General features: G+C 35.4%; 1 protein-coding gene across 2 annotated transcripts in view; it reads right to left on the bottom strand.

Annotated features, from left to right (window-relative positions):
• Positions 1-2319: 2319 nt before the first annotated feature.
• AP4S1 (adaptor related protein complex 4 subunit sigma 1) overlaps positions 2320-21216 on the bottom strand; it is a 31730-nt gene continuing 12833 nt past the window's right edge. Inside the window, exons 2-6 of one of the 2 annotated variants that reach the window (XM_014068146.2) lie at positions 17221-17377; positions 16523-16609; positions 14835-14903; positions 13016-13027; positions 2320-3587 (exon numbers count right to left, since the gene is read on the bottom strand). In XM_014068146.2, the coding sequence (XP_013923621.2) occupies positions 3459-3587; positions 13016-13027; positions 14835-14903; positions 16523-16609; positions 17221-17358 (435 nt within the window). In that variant the 5' untranslated portion in view covers positions 17359-17377 and the 3' untranslated portion in view covers positions 2320-3458. Of the gene's footprint in view, positions 3588-11344; positions 13028-14834; positions 14904-16522; positions 16610-17220; positions 17378-21216 lie in introns of those variants that run through there. The other variant, XM_087723300.1, reaches the window with a different exon arrangement.

Raw genomic sequence — 21216 nt, 5'->3', positions numbered from 1 at the left:
AACATTTTTGTTGGGAGGCTATTAACAACAAAATGAAAAATGGAAGTGCTAATGCTGTAATACAAACATATGTATGTATGTGTATGTATGTGTGTGTGTGTGTGTGTATGTATATGTGTGTGTGTATATATATATATATACACACATACATACACACATACATATACATACATACATACATACATACATACATATGCATATATGTAGGTCTTGGCGTATTTGGGTCTTTTCCCGTGTAAGATTGAGAGTATTTTGGCGACGTTTTGATGAAGTCCCACTCGCCATCTTCAGGCTGGTGCCTTTGGCTTCATGTTTGTGCTCGCACAAGCACCGGACCCAGAACAACACAGGACGCCACCACTAATCATCCTCACCAGACTCAAACCCAAACCCATCCCATAGACGAAATGCAACCACCATCCAGAAGCCAAACCATGGCGGCATCACCAACTGCTGCACACACCCCTCCAACCCCCATACAAAGCAAACTGACACTTGCCATGAACACATGGCCAGACCGCAAACACGGACCCAAACCAAAGCCCGGGATGTTACATCACAGCCATCTTCTCAAGACATTACATCACAGAACTCAGGCGGTTACAACGCAAAGACTCAGTATGTTCCAACGCAGCCAACCTCCCAGGATGTTGCAGCACAGGACTCAGGATATCACTACATTAGAGCTCAGGATGTCATCACATAGCCCATTACCCAGGTTGTTACAACACAAAAGACTAATGGGCATACAGCTAGTACCTCAGCCACACAGGATGTTACAAAACAGCCGACTAATCTGCATACATCAACTCCATCAACTAATCAAGATGTAACAACACAGCCAACCAACCCACTTACAGCAACAAAGCCAGCACTCCACACACCCCCACGAATATTTATAGAAAATGGCAACTCCGATCACGATTGGCTTGCACAAGCACAAAGCCGAAAGCACCAGCCTGAAGATGGCAAGTGGGACCTTGTCGAAACGTCGCCAAGTTATTCAACACGGGAAAAGACCCGAATACGCCAAGACCTGCATGGGTGTGGGTGGGTGTGTGTATTATCCTGGTCAAATTTCAAAAAGTTAAGAAAGGGACAAGAGCTGTTGAGCAGCTGAAATGGTTACTTATATATATTTTTGCCTTTTTAGTTCAGAAGCACTAGTTGTAATTAAAATGCATGCATGTTCTTTTATCATCTGGGATAGGATCCCCTTTATACAGAAAAATAATCCCATCAAAGTATTAACCAATAATTTAGCTGTACTAAAACAATACAGAAACAATAAATTATGTTAATAGTTTTTGAATGGATTGAATAATGCCCATATTTCTCATTTAAGATACTAAAATAGAAAAAGCAATATCACTTAGACTTATATGCCACTCCATAATGCCTTACAGCACTTTCTGAGCAGTTTATAATGTCAGCATCTTTTCTATTCAGTCACTGCAACTTGTATCTTCTCAACATTTTTGAAACATTTTTTTGTCCCAAAGCAGATCCTTTTATCCTTGCTTACCTGCAATTTCAATATTTATTCCAGAATTTGAAAACATCCTATACATTTTTTGGGGGGTACCTTGTGTTATACTAAGCAAATTAAAATTATCTGTCATCAGCAGATTGAGCTACTTTGCTCTTCACCCTTCAGAACAAACCAAAAAGCAGTGGTCGAAATACAGACACTTGGGGACCCTCTTGGTTAAGTTCTTCCACTGCAAGAATTACTTTTCTACTTTCTATTACAGCGGAGTCATTTTCCTGAGTCCTAGAATATGATTGGAAAAGACCGAGTCGCATGTCTTTTCCAGTGTTTATGCCTAAATTATATTTATTTAATTGACAGAAAAAAGAAAGCTCAGCCAAACTCAAGTAGCTCCCCTTTTATCAGCTAATTACTTTCCATCCCTTATTAAGTAGTTCCATTCCTCCAAAAGGTGCCACTTTTATGGATTCTGAGGTTTCGGACAACTATCACATATACTTGCCTTTTTGACAAACATGGAAATAGTAGTTCTGGAACACCTGCTAGAAAAACTATATTCCGTCGTCAGGATTCAGCCCTGGGTTTCAAACAGCAACAACACTGATAACTGGTCAGCAGCCACGTTGAGGCCTGGATAAGGGTAGTATGCATCCTAGTCTTTTTAAACCTCTCAATGGCTTTCCTGATGGACTACATGCTGGGGTTGAAGAAAGGGAGCACAGTTTTACAGTGGTTTCATTCTTATAAGCCAGTTGCAATCAGTGGTGATTGGGGAGGAGGATTGGCTGCTCCCTTGCAGAATGTTGAAGGGAGTCAGGTCTTTCCTCCATTAGTTAATAGCTATATGGAGCCTTTGGGAGAACTCACCTGGAAACTGCTCGTCACAACCTCAAGCCCCACTAGAGCTGCTGTCTGTCAATAGCTTGTCTCAAAGCCTGGAAACTTAGGATTTAGTTGGAAGAGAAGGCTTGAATTGAATGTTACTAAAACAGACCTATTGTCTGTACATCAAGGTTCCTCTGTCCTTGTGTATTGTTTCTGCCCCTGAAGGAGCAGGTCCTCAACTTGGGTGTCTTCCTGGCCTCAAGACTCTGGATCATTACATAAAAGTTATGGCCAGAGTAGACTTTGGCTCCTGTTAGTGGACCAATTATGACTTGTCTGAGGGCAACAGATGTGACTGGTAGTCTATGACCTCATCATCATGCACATAGCAAAGTGTTCTACATGGGATTGGTTTTAAAGATCAGTGGAAGCGTCAGTTGGTGCAAAATGCAGTAGCCTCGGTGCTTGCTGGTGGTCATGTATTACACCCATTTGCTGGCAATGCCAAGTCCTGTTTTAAATTAGAAAGCTCTTTGTGGCTTGGTGCTGGGCTACCTTCAGGATCTCCTCTCTCCATTGAATTTGCCCAACCTCTTTGAGAAGTGGATGATCGTCCTCCATTTTGGGGAGGTCCGACTTCAGGCCAGTCTGAAGAGTGGCCTCCTGCAGGAAGTATGTCTGGCCCCCAACTTCAGTCACTTCATTTCATTTCAGAAGCTCTTCAACACCGATTTCCTTCAGGTAGTTTATAGGCGGATGCCAGATGCTATTTGTAAAATATGTTTTTTGTTGTTGTTTTGTTGAGATTTATATTTTCCATTTTTATTGTTTTTTTATTGTTGCAAGTCACAAAGAAGCTGCTTTTGATTGTGGTAAGATAAATGATCAATAAATAAAGACACACACATCCATATTTATATTTAAAGATTAATTCCTTAAGCATATTACAAACTTCAAAAACATTTGGCATGGTAGCAAAAAATGTAATTTTACAAGAAGATGATGAGTGCTAAACATTCGCTTAAGTAATCTTTTAGTCTGAAAACAATTATTCACAATTTGGCAAAAAACTCAAAAACTGTCCTTTTTATTTGAAGAATGTTTTCAAATATGTACAATATTATTTTCTGGCTTGTTTCTTCTAGGTTTCTGCCATTTTATCAAGAACCAAAAGAGGTGCAAGAATTCTGGTTTTGTTGGTTTCTGCAATGCAACCATTTAGAACCATTTCATCCAAAATTATATGCACTCTGTCTAATTTGAACATGATCTGTATTCATATATCAAGTTAAGGTTTTGTATTACTCTTTGAAGCAAATAATATGAACTAAATTACAAAATATCATATTTCATCAGTGCATTTATTTCATGTTTGGACACCTTAATTTCACCTTCTAAGCAAATATTTCAATAGCTATGCCAAATTTATGACCATGATTTATATTTCAATTTGGAATTTGCAAGAGTACATGAATGAAAAGAGACTTAGACATTTGAAAAAGTAAAAGCAGATGTTCGTAATATTAGTTACTACTGCAGACCTGAGACTGAGAAATACTCGAATTCATTTTACGAAATCTAATGCAAAGGTCTCACTATAAAATAACATTTTAAATGTTGAAATTACCCAAGTTTATATTACTTTTATAATAATAGTAGTGAGCTGGCCATGTTAGTGTTTAGAAAACTAATGTGCTTTCATTTTCATTTTTTTCTTTTAAACTGATATATTCAATATGCATAATATTCAGTCCCAAAGATTTGCATAACTTATTTAAGAAACAATCATCTTTGGTTCTTTTAAATATTGTCAATATAAATCAACCTTAAGCATATTTATCAAGGGAGATGATGTGTGTTGTTACATTAACTGGTTATTGTCTTCTACAATAATCTCTATGTTGCAAACATAAAGGAATTTTATTCTGAATTAATTATGGCTTTTCTCCAACAATCCTGAGAAATTATAATTTGAAATAAGTACTCAAAATTATTTAATGGAGATATTTGGCCCCTATCTTTTTTTGAACAGCAGCTTTCAGAGCTCTCTCTCTTGAGATTGGAACAAAGCAATTTGATGACAAATATAAATGAGATGGCGTCCATATTGAAAACATTATCTTAATTATGTACGTAATTATACATGCATTCCACTAAGATGCAAACATTCTTGACTTTCAAGTTAAGTCTTGAGTTTTATTATGAAAACTACACAATTGGCTTAGAAAGGGGAGTTTTGTATCTCTATTTAAAACTAGTGAATGTGTCTATTTAATGCATTGTGTGGGCAGAGAATGCTGTTTCCCATTAAAAGCTAATTATACAGAAATAATTCAGGTATTTCAATATTGCTAATTCAGCTGTCAGAAATCTAATAATCACTACCATTTCCTGGTGGATGGAGAAACCAGGAGGATCATTGGATAGGTCTCCAAAACATGATAAAGCTTTAGGATTTAATGGGACACACGGTGCATTCCATTTTACAGTTTAAAAATCATGTGGAGTGGTAGTTGGAAGTTGATATGAAGGAAACCCTAAGAGATTTCTTCATCATATCACCATGATGTGAGCTAACCACACCCCACTAAGCAGCATTCCACAACTTCATTCCAACAGCAAGTATTTCATCTGCTCTTGACAACTGTAACTTCCTCTTCATTCTCCTAGTCTTTTACTCACCTTGTTCTAAGTAAACGCTAGAGCAACCAACTGGCTTTTTTATTTTTATTGATTTATTTAAGTGCAGCACACACACTCCTTAAAAATATGTGTTTAAAAGATGATTATTTTACCGCATTTCGCTTAACAATGAAATTAAAATTAGCATTTTTTCCAGTAAAAAGAGATTGGCACCAATTTCATCAGGGATAAGTTTTGAATGGATAGTAACTGGCTTGAATAATAATACTTTATATAAAGTGTTCATTGAGAATTGAAAGAGATTATTATTCTTCCCTATTATAATGGGACTCAGCATGATAACACAAATCACTACCATGAATGTAGGGTTGATCTAAAAATGTGCACGGCTCTGTATCTAAATGACGTAATCTGAAAGGAACCCTATTAAGAACTTTTTGAGTATGCTTTATCTATTTAACAATTTAATACCTCTGGTTTTGTGTACCTTTATCTCCTTTGTATCTCAAGCCTTTGTCTGACAATGTCACAGTTGGCGCATTTACCAGAATGGTTATTTCAATCATGAAAGGATAGTTCTTCCTTTAGCAGACATCATTGAAATGTTGGCACTTGAACAAAACATTTAGATGCCTACTATGGAGTAGCAAGCTTGGTTTTTGGTATTGATTACTTTGTGCATCTGTTTCTCCTACCTATGAGTCATATATTTTTTTTAACTCTAACCCACTTCTTCCCTTCAAATGTTCTAAGAAGCTTTTGTGTAATGTGCAGTGACATGTTTGTTGCAAATAAATAGTGTACAGTTGTTTAGAAATCAGTTCTAGTATGCTCACTAGGTTTCACTTCAGCTGTCTGGGGGCAAAATTGCACTGCAGTGAACAGTTCACAATCCCAGAATCAAGATATTTAGGTTACATTTAACAAAAAAAATGTTTTTCCCCCGCAAGCATTTAATTCTTCTCAGATATGAATTTGCTGTAGCAGAATAGTAATTTAAACTATAGAGTTTTGGATTAGGTTTAACTACCCTTCTCCAAATCCTTCCTGCCATATAAAAAATTAGGACTTTGAATTGTTCCTCTTATATTTTTTGAATAAATATTACTTTCCTAAATTAGTTTCTCCAGCATTATGCCAAAGAATTTTCTTCCAATGTTTTCAGGCACAAAGCTGTGAGCTTGTCAAATATTAATGTAACAAAGAACTCTTAATTCTATTCTATGGAGAAAAATCCCAGCAATTTATAAAGACTACTCTCTTTATCTTATTTTACATTTTGTTATACTGGAAAGTTTTTTATAAACGTAAAAATAAATTGCTACTTCCTTTTCCTAAGATGTTTTCCAACTTTTTGGTTAACCTGTTTTATGCCTTCAAATCAGTCTTGACTCCTGGACAAGTCTCTTCAAATTTCTTGGCAAGTTTTTTTTTTTTTTTTAGAAGTGGTTAGCCCATAACTTCTTCTTAAGGCTAAAAGGAAGTGATTGACCCAAGATCACCTAGCTAGTTTCATGCCTAAGGCAGGAATTGAACTTTCTGTCTCCTGGTTTCTAGACACTGTTTTAATCATTACATCAAATTACCCTGGAATCTCCTGATAGTTTTCAAACCAAGTACAAACCTGGCACAATCTTGTTGTGTTTTCAGGGCATGACAGTACTTTCATCTGCAGAGATAAAGCCTAATTCCTAAGAAATCTCCCCTGTTAGAAAACCCTGCAGGCTGGCATAATGTAGCTTTCTGAAGGTTGCAAAATTTCCTTACCTAAAAAATTAACCACTCAAAAAACTATTTTTTTTAAATTTAATTGTTGAAATTCAGTTACTATAGATGCTCTTGTCTTTTCTTTCCCCCCCAAAGAATAGAGCAGCAAGCTCTATTGTTGAGCGTGGTGCACGGACATTTTTGTATTGTGCTATTGGAGTTTTGTTTTTTTTTAGTTATAAAGTGTGTATGTGTTGCTACTACTGGTATTTACAGACTACAGGAATGTCAGTGACTAGGATGGAACACTATGTAATCAGGTTTTGGAAGGAATAGGGTGCAACAGAAGAGATAGCAAGTGGCAGTGAGAAGGAGGGCAAAGAAAGAATAATGGGCAAAGGAGAAGACAGGATGATCTGAACAAACAACAAAAGTATCTTCTGGGAAGGGATGGACAGTAAAGAAGTCTTCTTGATTGTTTGATCTGTCATATGGGAAGCTGAGTTTGCCAGGGCCATGAATCATCTGTGTCTTGGCTCCTAATAGAGGCTGTGGCCAGAAAAATGGAGAAAACTAGAAGTTCTCAGAAGAGTAGCAACTGTGTGGAGATGCCAAGAAATAAGTTTCAGAAGAAACTGCAATAAAACAGAGAATTCCATTGAGCTCAATTTGAAGCTGATGGCAAATGAAAGATTCTGACAGTTAGTTTGGAAAATTGGCTACAAACATTTAGAAAGTGTGGGAAATATGAAAGAACTGAAATTTGAAGAGACAGGGCTCACAGATGAGGATTGATGGTTAAGGAATTTTGCACCTTCAAGTTGGTTTGCAGATGTGTGGACTGGATGAGAAAGTGGGATTTTGATTCCTAAGTGCTGCACGTCCACCTTTACTTAATGATAGGTCAGCTACTCCATTTGGAACTAGGTCAGTAGAGACATTGAAACCTTCCTGTACGGGAAACAAATTCCCACCCAAGAAAGGAATGATAGAAGACACTAAACTGGTTATGACATGACAAATGTGCAATTTTGTTTCCGTCCAGCTTTAGGCACCTCTGTCTCCTCCCAGTAACATGATGGTTTGCTAGACTGATCCCCTTGGCTGCCAGATAAATTGCTCACAAGGAAGTTGCTACTTGTGCTGAATCGTTCCAGATGTCCTAGACAATGTGGGTTCCTTTGAACTTCTAGAGATAGAAGAAACAGGAGAAAAAAAAATCTGGGTCAGGATCTCTGACCTTAATTTATGTCCTGCTTGGCTCACTGTATCTGGTGGGAGACATTTGTTTAGACTTGGGAGAAGATTAATAACTCTTTGAAGGAGAGGGTAATGCCTCCTGCCTTGAAGGAAATGGTGGTGTATACCTTGCTGAAGAACCCATTTCTTGATCTAACTGTATTAGACAACTTCCACTTAATTTCTCTTTTGGGGGAAACCTGTTGCAGAAAGTGTTGGCACTATCGTTATTCGTTGACTTTCCCAGGCTTATGGTTCTGGAAAATTTCAATCTATCTTCTGGGGAGGGGTCTGAGGTAGATCAGGAGTTTGTAGCCACTATGACAGTCATGGGTATATTCCAGGTCATCCAGAACCCATCACGGGACAGTGGTCATACTTGATCAGGTTTTCTTTGAAACAATGTGATCTGGGGAAGCTCTCTGTGGTTCCTCTATCATGGTTAGATCATGCCCTGGTAACAAAGAGATAGCAACTTAAGGAACACTCAGATAAAAGAGGGAGGAGCCTACAATTGAGTAACAGGCAGAAAAACAAATTTAGAAATGATCTTCCATAATTAATCAGAAGTAAAAAGAGATAAGAGATTTGTACTTTCAGATTTGCAAGATTCTATTAATGTAGCCTTATAATAAAGTAGAATTAGCTCATCTTATTGTGATTCCTGCCTAGTCTACTTGGGACACTGACAGATGGCAAATTCAATTTTGCTCTGATATCTAGGAAAGGTTTAAACTTGTGCCTAAAGAAGTGGACAAGGTCCTTATAACTAAGCTTGGTCACCTGCTCATTAGATCCATGCCCCTCCAGGTTGGTAAAGTTTGCCAGGAGGGAGATGTATGTGTAGGTACTATGAAGGTGAATTCAATCTTGAGAGACCTCCTAGATTTAGCAGTTAAACTGTCAGTGAAAAAAAAGGCATAGTTTCTTTACAAACTCCATTTATGTTATCCCGGTTCTTTTAATTTTAGTGGTGAAATTTAGGGACATGGTTTATCATTTGGTTGATATTGGAAAAATAGGAATCACACACTAAGAAATCTTCCAAAACATGTTGCAAATCACCTGGACATTTATGACAACATTCAGATTTAACTTCCTTCTATCCATAGTTTAAGTGAATATTTTAGAGTGTGAGAACTAGTCATCATGCAAATAATTATTTTATTATTACCACTTAAGAAAGTGTCCACTCTGAGAGTTGACAGGAAGTTCTTTAGATGGACAGACATGGGGTGTGTGGGCTTTCAAGAGCCTCACATGAACCCTGTCTGACAAACCAACTCTGAGGTCCGTTTGGACCAGAACCCCCCCTGGAGGGGGGGGCAAAGAGGACAGCATCTCATCTGACCCAGGGGGATGCAACAGATCCCTCGCAGTTCGGAGATTTGTCTTTTGAATCGGCTGACAAGATGCTGAACGTCTTGTCAAAGCAAAAGGAACAGGGGGGTTTGGAAGAGATGAAAGGCCAGTAAGATAATTTATCTAACCCACAGCCATAAATCAAACCTGGAAAAGGCAAAGAAATCTTGAGAACATAAATAATATTGATGGTCAGATCGGGACTTTTTCAAAAATTAAGGAAGGAAGGAAGGAAGGAAGGAAGGAAGGAAGGAAGGAAGGAAGGAAGGAAGGAAGGAAGGGAAAATGGAGGGTTAAAACACCCCCCCCCAAAGTTATTTACTCAAAACAATTTTGGACAGAAAGGAGAAAGCAGAGAGATGACAAACCCACTTAAATATAAACTTTAGACTTGGTTTTGGATTTGAAAAGAAACCAAACACTTTGAAAGATTTATTCTGTTTGAACTTTTTCCAATTGATAAATCTTAACTCCCCCCCCCCAAAAAAAGAAGCACTTCTTCTTACTGATAACTGATAACCTAACTTTGACTGTGCGGGAAGTTTTAATTAACCAACTGTCATAAATCAGAACTTTGAAAAGTAGGAGGCAAAGAAGAATACCAGAATCTGGTGGATTGCGAGCCTGTTTCAAGTGATATATTGCAAGCAGCTACAAGAGACCGGACCCGGTAAGGGAAAGAATAACAACAGAATAATAACGGATTTCAAATTGGAAATACAAAGGGGTTTGTTTTGTTTTTCTTTCTTATTATTATTCCTTTTTTTCCCCCCGCTCGGCAAAAGAGTAAGATACGCCCCAGCTTCTCTTCTGGTTTGAATTTAAGGGGGTCCAGAATCTTGAATAACTAACTGCAATTTTGGATCTGAACATTAAGGTAGAATAAAAGACTAAGATGGCCACCATCATTTTCCCCCACAGCAATTGAAGCAGATAGACTTAGGGTGGAACAGAACTCTGAAATAAGAACTGCATAACTGTATAATTAACTGTAACTTTGGAACTGGACATCATGGAAAACTGGGAATTTGAAGAACTATGTGAAATTTTAAAAAATATACATAAATCAGTAAAATCAAGCCTAATTAGAATTTTGAATCCAGAGAAGCAGATAGCTATAGAAGAACTCAAAGAAGAAGGGGGGCAAAACATTGAAGTGGTAGAAGCGGAGGGAAATAAAAAGCAGACAAAAAACTCCTTTGGTCCCGGCAATGGTGTAGGGAAAATTGTGAAAAGGGGAGGTGTCCCAACAAAGAGGAATATAAATTATTCTTTCGGTCACCTGGGGAAATTTGAAGGGAGTGGATCTGTCAAAATAAAGAAAAGAGAGAACACAGGAACAGAGAAGTGGGATAAAAGATTTACCAGGAAAAAAACCAAAAAATTAGAAACTACTATATGGGAAAATATTAAGTTAAGATAAGGGTTTTATTCCTAAATATGTTAATAAAATGGAGTTGCTAACTGGTTGAACAAGATAATGGAAAGTAACTAAATAAAAGTTAAAATATATGGAATATGGATAAATATGAAACTGATAGGGGGAGCTTATAAAGCAGAGGTTTGTGATTTATCTATTTGACATGATAATTAAATTGAGTTATGAATTGAGTGAATATGACAATAGAAGGACAACTAAACATGGGTCAAAATCTATGAAACATGGACATATATAGAACCTTTAAGATAATGAAGAAAGTGAGATGTTTACCACCTGTTACTTTATATAATACATTAAGGGAAGTGTAATGAACACTGAACAGCGAAGATTGTCATCTAGAGATAATTAAGGGTAATCTAATCCAAGATATAGAAAAATGGAGAGGGAACATGGGAAACTATTGTGATAAAAATGGGAAACTATTGTGATAAAAAGATAGAATCATAAATTGGGGGCATGTAAGGATGTATCACTATATAAAGATAATGATGAGAATAGCTGGGAATTGTAGCTAGGAATAGGTGGGGGGGTTAAAAGGACAATGACTATATGTATACTTTTCTGTTATACCACTTTTTTTCTACTAAAAAGGAGGAGAAAAATTAAATATGTATATTGAAAAAGAATTATAAATACCATCAACATAAAAGGGAGCTTGCTCTGAAGCTGAAATACACCAAGTAAATGAGATGAAGAGTGGGAAGTAGAGGAGAAAGGTAAAGGAAGAAGAGAGGGATAGGAGAGAAGGCAAGGGGGGAGAGGAGGAGAGAAATGAGGAGTGGTAAGGGGAGGGAGGAGAAGGAGAGAGGAAAGGGAAATTGAGAAGAGATGGATGACAGAGGGAAGAAAGAAGAGAGGGAGGGGGAGGAGAGAGGGAGAAGAAAGTGATGGACAAAGTACAAATATGGTGTATGGAGAGCAGAAGAGCCAATAATTGGTTTTGGGGAATTGTTGGTAAGATGAATTGATGTAAACATTTAATAATACAATATGATGTTGGTTATGTAATAGTATACATGTGATTATATGTTATGAAAATGGGAAAAAAACTCCAATAAAAAAAAGAAAGTGTCCACTCTGCTTTTTTTATCCCTTCAGATTTAAAATAATGAAAAGATAGTAGAAATAACATCAACATATACAGTTTCTCAAAATGCAGCACATAAAGGATTTTAAACAACTGGGTCAGTTTAAACATCAGCACAGCATGACATTATTAAAGGCATGGTAGAAAAGAAACCTTTCCTGCTCTTCAAACTCAAGGGATGGAGACAAATAAATCCCTTTTAGGGGCAAGTTCAACTGGAATAACTTTCTAAAGGTGGGAACTAGCTTCATGCCTGGAAAAAACATTCCTTCAAAGGAATAAGAACAGGTTCACACACAGTCAGACTACAAATGTGTGTATGCTGTCTTCTCCCTGATTTATTTGCTCACAATTTGAGATCTGGTTGTTTGGTTCTTCATACTATCTGCCATGCTTGTTTTTCTGCAGACATTTTATTATGAAGCTAAGCATCATCATTGTAACACCTTTGGTTTTTCATACTTCCAGGCACTAATTATATTACTCAGCCTAACCACAAAATATCTGCAGGAAAACAGCTCAGAGAACATCAAAAATCCAACAGTTGAACAGAGTGACATATATTCTCTAAAGGAAGTCTATTTGCTTGAGATCTAGATATTAGGCATTACTCTGAGTCTTCTAGTCCTCCATGATGAGAATCTAGTGTTACAGAGAGAGCCTTTTAAGTGATGATCTGCCTGTGAATAGGCTTCCAAAGAACATATTCACATGTTCCCTTGCTATCATTTTGGAACCATGCAACATCCTTATTTTCCTAGTTTTATTTTAACATTGGCAACTTTTAAAGCTTAAGAGTTTTCTAAATTGATAATAGCCTTCATTAACTAAGGTTTATACAGCAATATGCTGGTTTTCTATTATTGTCTGGAATGCTTTTTTATGATGTGTACAATACATTTTTATATATGCAAATTTGGAGATTTTAAGTTAATTCCTAAAATGGTTAATGCTCGGTTAAAAACTTGGTTAAAAAGAAGGGATAAAGCTTCAATATCCCAATATCTATAATCATGCCAGCTTATCTTTGTGTAAAATCTTTGTGACCTTTAACAACTCACCAAAATTTTAACACTCACCTATTTTATATTCTGGTTCAATATGATATAACTTTAAATCAGCTATTTGCCAAGTAGTGTGCTTTAGGCAAGGACGAGCAAGAACAAAAAAAGAATTTAAAAAAAAAGAATAAATAGATCAGTGGAATCAAAAAGGATACATCTAATTCACTCTGTAAAAAAAAAAAAAAAAAATTAGCAAGAGAATAGAGCTATTATTGTTTTGCTATTTATCTCTAAAACTGATTTGTATATTAGTTTGCAAGCAAATTCTAAATTCCTTCAATTTGCAAAAAGGTTTTCAATCTAGCAGAAACTTTTTCAAGAAAAATAAATGTGACTTTTTTATCATTTTCTTCTGCTGCCACCTCTTATGACCCCAGAAGCTCATCTCTTGTCATTTCTTCCAATGGAATGGAATAGTTATTTTTATTATTCAAGTAAAAGTTGAATCTCAGAATGCTGACTACGTTTAAACCCAGAGGGCATAATTGATCCCTATGCTATTCCTCAATTTAACAACTGCAAGTGATTTTTGAGCATAAGTGGATAAAGAGGAAGATGATGGATGCAAAAGGAAAATCAAATTCTAAAAGAAAAAAAATGAATGGGACTTAAGAAAATGATGAGTTTTACTCCCAAGTTCAGCTTTGAACATATTCATTTTCCATTTGCCTAACTGATATATGGAAATTCTACAATTCCAAATGGTTATTTTCTAAACCAAATAACTTTGTACCTCTATTGCAACATTAGAAAGAACTCAAAAGCTAATGTCTTTTTAATGTCTATATTTTCTATATTTGTTAATGTGTTCTGCAGAGATGAGCTGCTAAAAACAATAACATTATATTTTGCCCATGTCAATCTGCATGTCAAAGATTATTATATGCAAAATGCATTACATAAATTCAGCAGCCATATAAGGAGTACCTTACACTTACAGTAATTTGAAAATCTGCAAATCTCATTCCAAAAATCTTCCCCTACTATTATATACTTTGTGATTATAGATCATTTATCAGAGAATAGACAATTCACAATGTGTTCTCTTATTAAAAATAGTACAATTGCATTAGCAATAGCAATCTACAGCAATTGGTCTTACCTCTCACTTTGTTAAACCAGAAAGGATGAAGAGTAAAATAGACTACATTTTACATAGTCTATTTCAGTGCTTCTCAACCTTGGCAGCTTCAAGATAGGTGGACTTGAGCTCCCAGAATCCCCCAGCCAGTATATCACTTATGAATTAAAATTGAATTTAAAAGATCTGTCTACAATTTAAAGAGATTTGGATATATGGGAATGGAACCCAAATCCTCACTCTCATGTCATCATAAACCTGATAGTTTAATTAATCCACCAATAAATTCATAGAAATGTTAATATGGACAAACTATTACTTTCTCTAATAATCTCCTCACATTATTACTTTTGATTACTTAAAGCATTTTGGTATAAGGTATTTCTCATGCACAAACTGCATTTACGGCGTGTCCTATTTTTCAACTTTCAACTTCCAAACATTAGGGGTGCTCAAAAGTTGTGATGTGCCTTAGGGATTGTAAAGGTCTTTTGGTGACTTTAACATAATGTAGATGTGCTTGGTAAGTAACTCTATAAATATCACAACTTTTTAACATTTTGTTTGTTTCATTTGTGCATAATGCATAAACAGCATTCTCCAAAAATGAATCATGGAAAAAATCTTGCTTGGAAGGCACTTGAGGCACATATAAGTATACTGTACAGCTGATAGAGCATACTCATGTTTTGTAGGTCATGATCTAATGATGAAGGCTGGAGAGCCAACTGGTACTGTGAGAAGAAAAAAGTGCCCTACGCATAACCTAAAGTTTCCATATTCATGACTGTTCCCATGCATTTCATTAGAATTATGCCCTATACAAAGAAATATTACATGGCCTTCAGGCTGACTGTTCACAGTACAATTACACTTGCTAAATTCATACTTACCACTCTGCTGAAATACTTGTCCAAAACCTCAACAAAATTATGAATCAGTTCAAATACAGCCATCTCATTCTGAAATTAAGTTCAAAACACACTTTAAAAAGGAACAATAGACAGGTGTGCTAATATTTTTTCAACAATAGCTTACTGTATACAGTAACTTTAAAATATTAAAAAGTATCAAGAGAAGCAAAAGTAGAAATTAAACCACCAAAGTCTCCTTAGTTCTAGACTGGGGAAGGAGATAGGTAAGGGTCTGTGGATCTTAATCATTTCCTGTGACATTCTGCTTTGTTTTGGATACTGTGGAACCATTATTGCTTTTTTGATCAGCCTTCTGAGAAGAAATTCTGTACTTGATGTAATATAGTCATTATAAATAGAAGTTCTGTCCATCTTTGATACTGGATGTGCATTAAAGAAGATTGATTCCCCAAGGGTCAAAAGAAAACAATGTCCCAATTCTCCCTTAAATTCTGCATCTGCTGCACTGGTAAAATAAAGTAAACAACACATTCCAGATGCACGTATAGCAAAAACAATCTCCGTGAAGGAAGAGGTAGACTATTTTCATCAGGGTCTGAAGATACAGAGTAATTGATCTACTGACAGAAATGAGAGGCAATCGAACTAATAAATGTTGATATAAGGCTGCTACAACTCTCAGAAATTAGCTTGTGGGTCACATGAGTTCATAGTATTCAGTTTAGATAGCGAGTTAAATCTAAATTCATGCCAGCCTTTTGATCTTTAATGTTCCACAAATATTTAATTTGTTCCAGGGACCAACCCTGCTATCTGCTGGAATGTTTCTTAGAGCTGGTACCTTGTAATAGTCCCTGACTCTTCTTTGTAGGCTTTGGATTAAATAACAGTGTTAAAAATTTGGGATTATTAAGTTCAGTTTTGATTCTAGGATATGAAAGAGGATAGAAATCAAGAGAAATGGAACAGAGAATCTTGTGTTATATCTAAGATCCATATTTAAAAAAACCCTTAAAATATAACTTTCACTGTGATGAAAACTTTCTATAGTTCTGAAGCAAAGAGCAATTTCAGTCTTTCTTTATGATTGGTTACCCTATTTTTTGTAGTTCCCCTCCTCTCATGGCAACAGTGTATTTTTATTAGTAAAACACAAAAAACTGGCTGTGCAGTTTGGGGGCAAGGCAAGCTCTAAACTATGGGAAATAAGTAGATTAAATCACTATAGGCCTTGCCATCTTTGAAACCTATACATCTCACCAAATATATATTAAAAAGGCCAAATATTTCAATTTCATTTCTCTGGGATGTCAACGGTGGGTTGCACATTTCGTTACCACCGGTTCACCATGCGGGCAGGTGAGCGCCTTCACTACACGGACGACTTCTACACATGCATCTGGCCTCAAAAACGTGACTAAATAGGACAGCATAGAGTAGGGGCCCATCCATGATTTCCGTTACCAGTTTGGGCGAACCGGTCCGAACCAGCTAAATACCACCTCTGATAGCATTGCTACCATATCCTTCTGTTCCTTGGGGGGCAGCCTCCAAAGTTTCCTGCCCAGCATTTATGTAGTGATCAACAGCAGAAGTATTGGATGATATATGAACATCAGGACAAAGAAGTATCAACAAGTATCTTTTGATGTAAAAAGGGTCTTCAGGGCATATCTATATCTATAAATAAGAAAGTCAAAACATACCTCTGTTTCATTGATTCCAACTACTATGAAAAGAGCAGCATACTGTCTATAGACTAACTTAAAATCCTTGTACTCAAGAAAGGAGCACTAAAGGGAAACAAAGTAAAATATGTAAATTAAAATAAAATATTTAGATTTGTAAATGTGTATTAGCAATAATAATTGGTGCAATATCTTATTTCATCACAAGAATATATAATTTATGCTTGCTGAATTTGCACAACATGCTAATATAAAATCAAATGAACTACACAATTATTCAGTGTGATGAGTGAATTTAGTGACTCTTAGAGTCAAATTATATATCGGAGGCCACAACTTGTATTCAAACTCAGATATAGAAAACGATGAAAAAAGGATGCAGTGAAGTTCAATAAGACAACCTCTAAAACATAAATCAGGACTAATCTGATCATGGCTTATGCTCTGGTCTAAATATTTTTACAAGCTTCAGCTCATTATTGAATGGTTTCTGATTGTCCTAACTAATTGTGGTATTTTACACATTTTGTATGTATAAATAAAGCCAATCAGCCAGAGGTGCAGCTGAATTACATAAAATTTGGCCTTCAAACATCTGCTAAAGACAATGACAAATATATAAAAAATGCACTTCCATAAAAACTACATTAACATTTATAGCATTTTGGGAACTCTGGTCCAATTCATCAGATACATGAAATGTCACAGTTACGTACTTGCTCCTTTGTACGAGAAAGACACTGCTTGATTACTTCAGCTTCCAGAACTGCCCGCTTATGAAGGTCCATGTATTCATAGTAACGAGAAAGCCTTGTTTGGCCTTGTTTATTCACCATCAGGAAAAAATTGATCATGGCGCTTCAATCTAAATATCTTGAAAGAGAAATCAGAAACTCAGATTTATCAGCACTGTCAGAAATGACCTATTAAGAACAAACAATGAATTGGGAACAAAGTGTTACAGTCCACACAGTAAGGGCCAAGTAATTAGGCTGTGGAATGTACTCCAAGTTAGTAGATGACATGTGAAGAAGACCTAGAAAAGCTGGAGTTTTAGATAAGCCAGGTTTCAAATAACATTATCTCTTAAATGCATGACTAGCAAATTAATTATAACAAATATTTTCCAACATGAAACCTTTTTCCTTCAGTAAATGGCCAGCAAAGAGATATGGCTAGCAAGCTCAGAGAAGAAATTGCATCATCAATATTACTATGAAAGATTAATATGCTACAGAAAATTGAAGGACTAGAAATAAAAATTATGAGAAATAATTTTATTAAAGATTCATCACAGAAAGTAAAAACTAATACAAACTACAAAAATAATATTAAAAAGAAAAAATAGAAAGTGTGCAAAAGAAAAAAGAAAAAGGTACAGTATGTAAGAAGCAAACTTCCTCTTCATCATCAGTATAAACAATTTTAGTAAACTATCTCCTAAATACTACAAATGCTCTCTTCTTCCCAATACTCATGTCTTAACTATAAACAAAATACAAATTGTGTATCATTCATTCCTTAACAGCAAATGTTCATTAAAGGTTAACAGAGACCACTACATATCTATTTTAACCTTGATCAACTCTATATACCTTCCCTGAACTTTTAACAATCTTAATTTTTAATCCTTCAAATAATGTCCTATAATTTAATTTGTTTTTATTTTTTATTTGTTCCTTCTCAGAGAATCCTTCAAAACTTTAGCAGATCTCTTCTGTACTTCAGTGAAAAGGGTTATCCAAACCACTCTTTTAGTTTGATATTTGTATGTCATCTTTAAGTATTACGATACCAGCCAGTTTCATTTGTATGCCCAGCATACATCTTTTTTCGTATTATTCTTATAACTTATCATATTTAAACACACATTCAAATCAATTTGTCTCATTATATATAGCTTGTTCATGTTCTATGACATCATTAATATACCAACTATCTATGGTTTCAGATATTCTTAAAATTAATTTCTGAGTCCATTATTCAAAAATACCCTTTCACACAGACACTGTTAAAGTATTGTACTCCATTCTTTGTTAACAAGTCAAATTGAAGTATTCTTCTCCTTTAATTATAGTGTTTAATTTCTTCTAGTTCCCTCTAGCACCCAACTTTCAAAGTACCATTCTATCATGTTTTTTCCTCCAAGAACCCAACAATGACAGTTTCCACAAAAAGGATTTTAAAATTAATTTCAATGTTTGTATTCCAAATCCATCTGGGCTCTTCGTCTATTTTTAAACTTTGAGAATCAATGCTCTAAACTGTCTTTTGCTATTTATTCCAAAAATTAATATTTTTTGAATCCTTAAAGTCAACACATTACTGACATGGAAAAAAATTAGGCCAGCTCTTGAAATGACCTGAAAATATCTAAGTGCTTTCGATGCCACTTTTATCCAATTTCTACTTTGGGGTAATGGAGTAAACATTACCCAGGTCTAATTTACTGGGAGCTTTATCTGTTGGAGTCATCACCCAGCTCAGACTGAAAGTAAGAAAAGGGTGTCACAACATCAGGTTTCTGACACTAAACTGAAATTACGGTAATCATCAGGAGCATGCAGAATTTGAATCGGGACCCTTACCAGATAAAGAAAAATAGATTGCACAAATCAATTAACTCACATATTATTGAAAAAGAAACACTGTATATAAAACTAAGATTAAAAACAGAGTCACAATACAAAGTACTAGCATGTTAATTGAAAAGCCTGGCTTGGGTAAAGGAAAAATACAACTTAGTTCTCTCTAATGTTTCTACAAATGGGGCATCTCAACTGAGAATGGACTTTTTCTTGTGTCTATCCATTTTGATTCCTTTTGGCAGGTTTATCTGAAGGACTCCAAAGGATGACTTTTTGCTGTTCAGGGAGATACACTTTACCCAGCTTGATTTTAAAACTCCAATTTTGTCCTGGAAGATCAGTTAAGCAAGGGTTAAAGATTTTAGCCAGGGAATAAGATGTATTGTTTAGACTACTGACCACAACCTAAGTAATTTTATCATGAACAATCTCTGGTATGTAAGGAATGAACGCTCCAGAACTCAGACTCCCTGACTGGTAGAGTCCTATTCTAATCAACATTTAGAGACAGTTGAATCAGCCAATGCAGAGCTATGAAAAAATACCGCATTAATCAGCAGCAATAAACAGCCATTGTGGATAATCAATAAGGATCATCAAGCCAACTCATGGTGACTTTCTGGACAAATCTTTATCATTTTATTTTAGTTATAACTGATAACTCTTCAAGTTCCAGTAATTATTTTCATCCTATCCAACCACCTTATGCATTGCCTTCTCTCTTCATTTCCTTAAGCTAGAAGCTTACACCTTAAACCAGTATTTCTCAATTTTGGTAGCTTTAAGTGGTTTGAACTTCAACTCCTAGTACTCCCCAGCCAGCTGGCTGGGAAATTCTGGGAGTTGAAATCCACATCTCTTAAAGCTGTCAAGATTGAGGAAACTGCCTTAAACACTGCACACACACACATACTATTCTTTTACACTCAGAATTCTTGGATTGCATTTGTATATGCTACTCCATAAATCATGATTTACAAAGCATAATATGGTAAATCATACTATGATTTCTTTGGCTTTTACTTAGAATTATGATTTGTAAATCATGATTTATGGTTTAGTACTTTATGTACATGCAGCCTGGTCCAATGGTCTTTTATAATTTTTAATTATTTTATATAATTATATAATGGTTTTAACAAATGATTTCCTTTTTTACTGATTTTACTGGACTTTTGTATACCACCCAGATACACTTTCCAGAGATAGGCAGCTGTATAAATTTGAGTAGTAAGTAAGTAAGTAAGTAAGTAAGTAAGTAAGTAAGTAAGTAAGTAAGTAAATAAATAAATAAATAAATAAATACATCTCTCCTTCTGTTTTAAAAATAACTTGTTCTTCATCTCTAGATTCAAAATCAATACCTATATGCAACAGTCATTTATACATCTCATTATACATATAACACACAACCTTCCAGATTCTATGGAGGCAAATGTTAATTTGGATCTTTTTACTGTAATGATGGTCAAATCCCTGACCTGCTGTGCTTGCTACAGTGGAATCAACATTTTCACAGGATGAAAGTGGGCAAGGGGAAAGCTACTTCAGGAACTGGGCCCAATCATGGCATTTTCTATCTGTGAACATCTACTGTCAGAATTCTCTGGTAACATTGCAATTACAAAGAATTTGAGAAGTTGAAATTCATAACTCTGGGAAGTTGCTGCATATATAAAGATTTGATTTAATTTGATTTGTATAGAAAATGCTATTTTCCAGACAGCTATTTCCAAATATTGTTTTACTAGACATGTACCCTTTCAAGTGGAAAACACTCTTTTGCCTATGAGTGTGAACATGTTTCCTTCTCTGTATTATGTAAGGAGAATTTCTCAACTATCAATGTATAAAATAATAATAAAAACACATTAAAGGAAAGCTAGAAATCTGTCTGATGTGTAAAAGTGGAACACAACTTACATCTTTATAAATCTTTAGCTACAGTAAGTATTGAATCTTGAGTAAGTCCCATATATTTTCATTCTGACACTTTGGCACCCTTTATCTGATTATCTATATACTATGTAGAAGTATAGCAAGTGTTAATTCTCATTGAAAAAAATAATTGCTTTAAAGAAATATATCCATTGCATATGAAGGTATTATTCACACACCACCTGT

The sequence above is a fragment of the Thamnophis sirtalis genome, unplaced genomic scaffold, assembly GCF_051295495.1.
Source record: "Thamnophis sirtalis isolate CommonGarterSnake01/CBP01778 unplaced genomic scaffold, rThaSir2_p1.2 scaffold_1, whole genome shotgun sequence".
Lineage (NCBI taxonomy): Eukaryota > Metazoa > Chordata > Lepidosauria > Squamata > Natricidae > Thamnophis > Thamnophis sirtalis.
The sequence above is the reverse complement of the archived record's forward strand: the minus strand, read 5'-3'. Positions and strand labels throughout refer to the sequence as shown.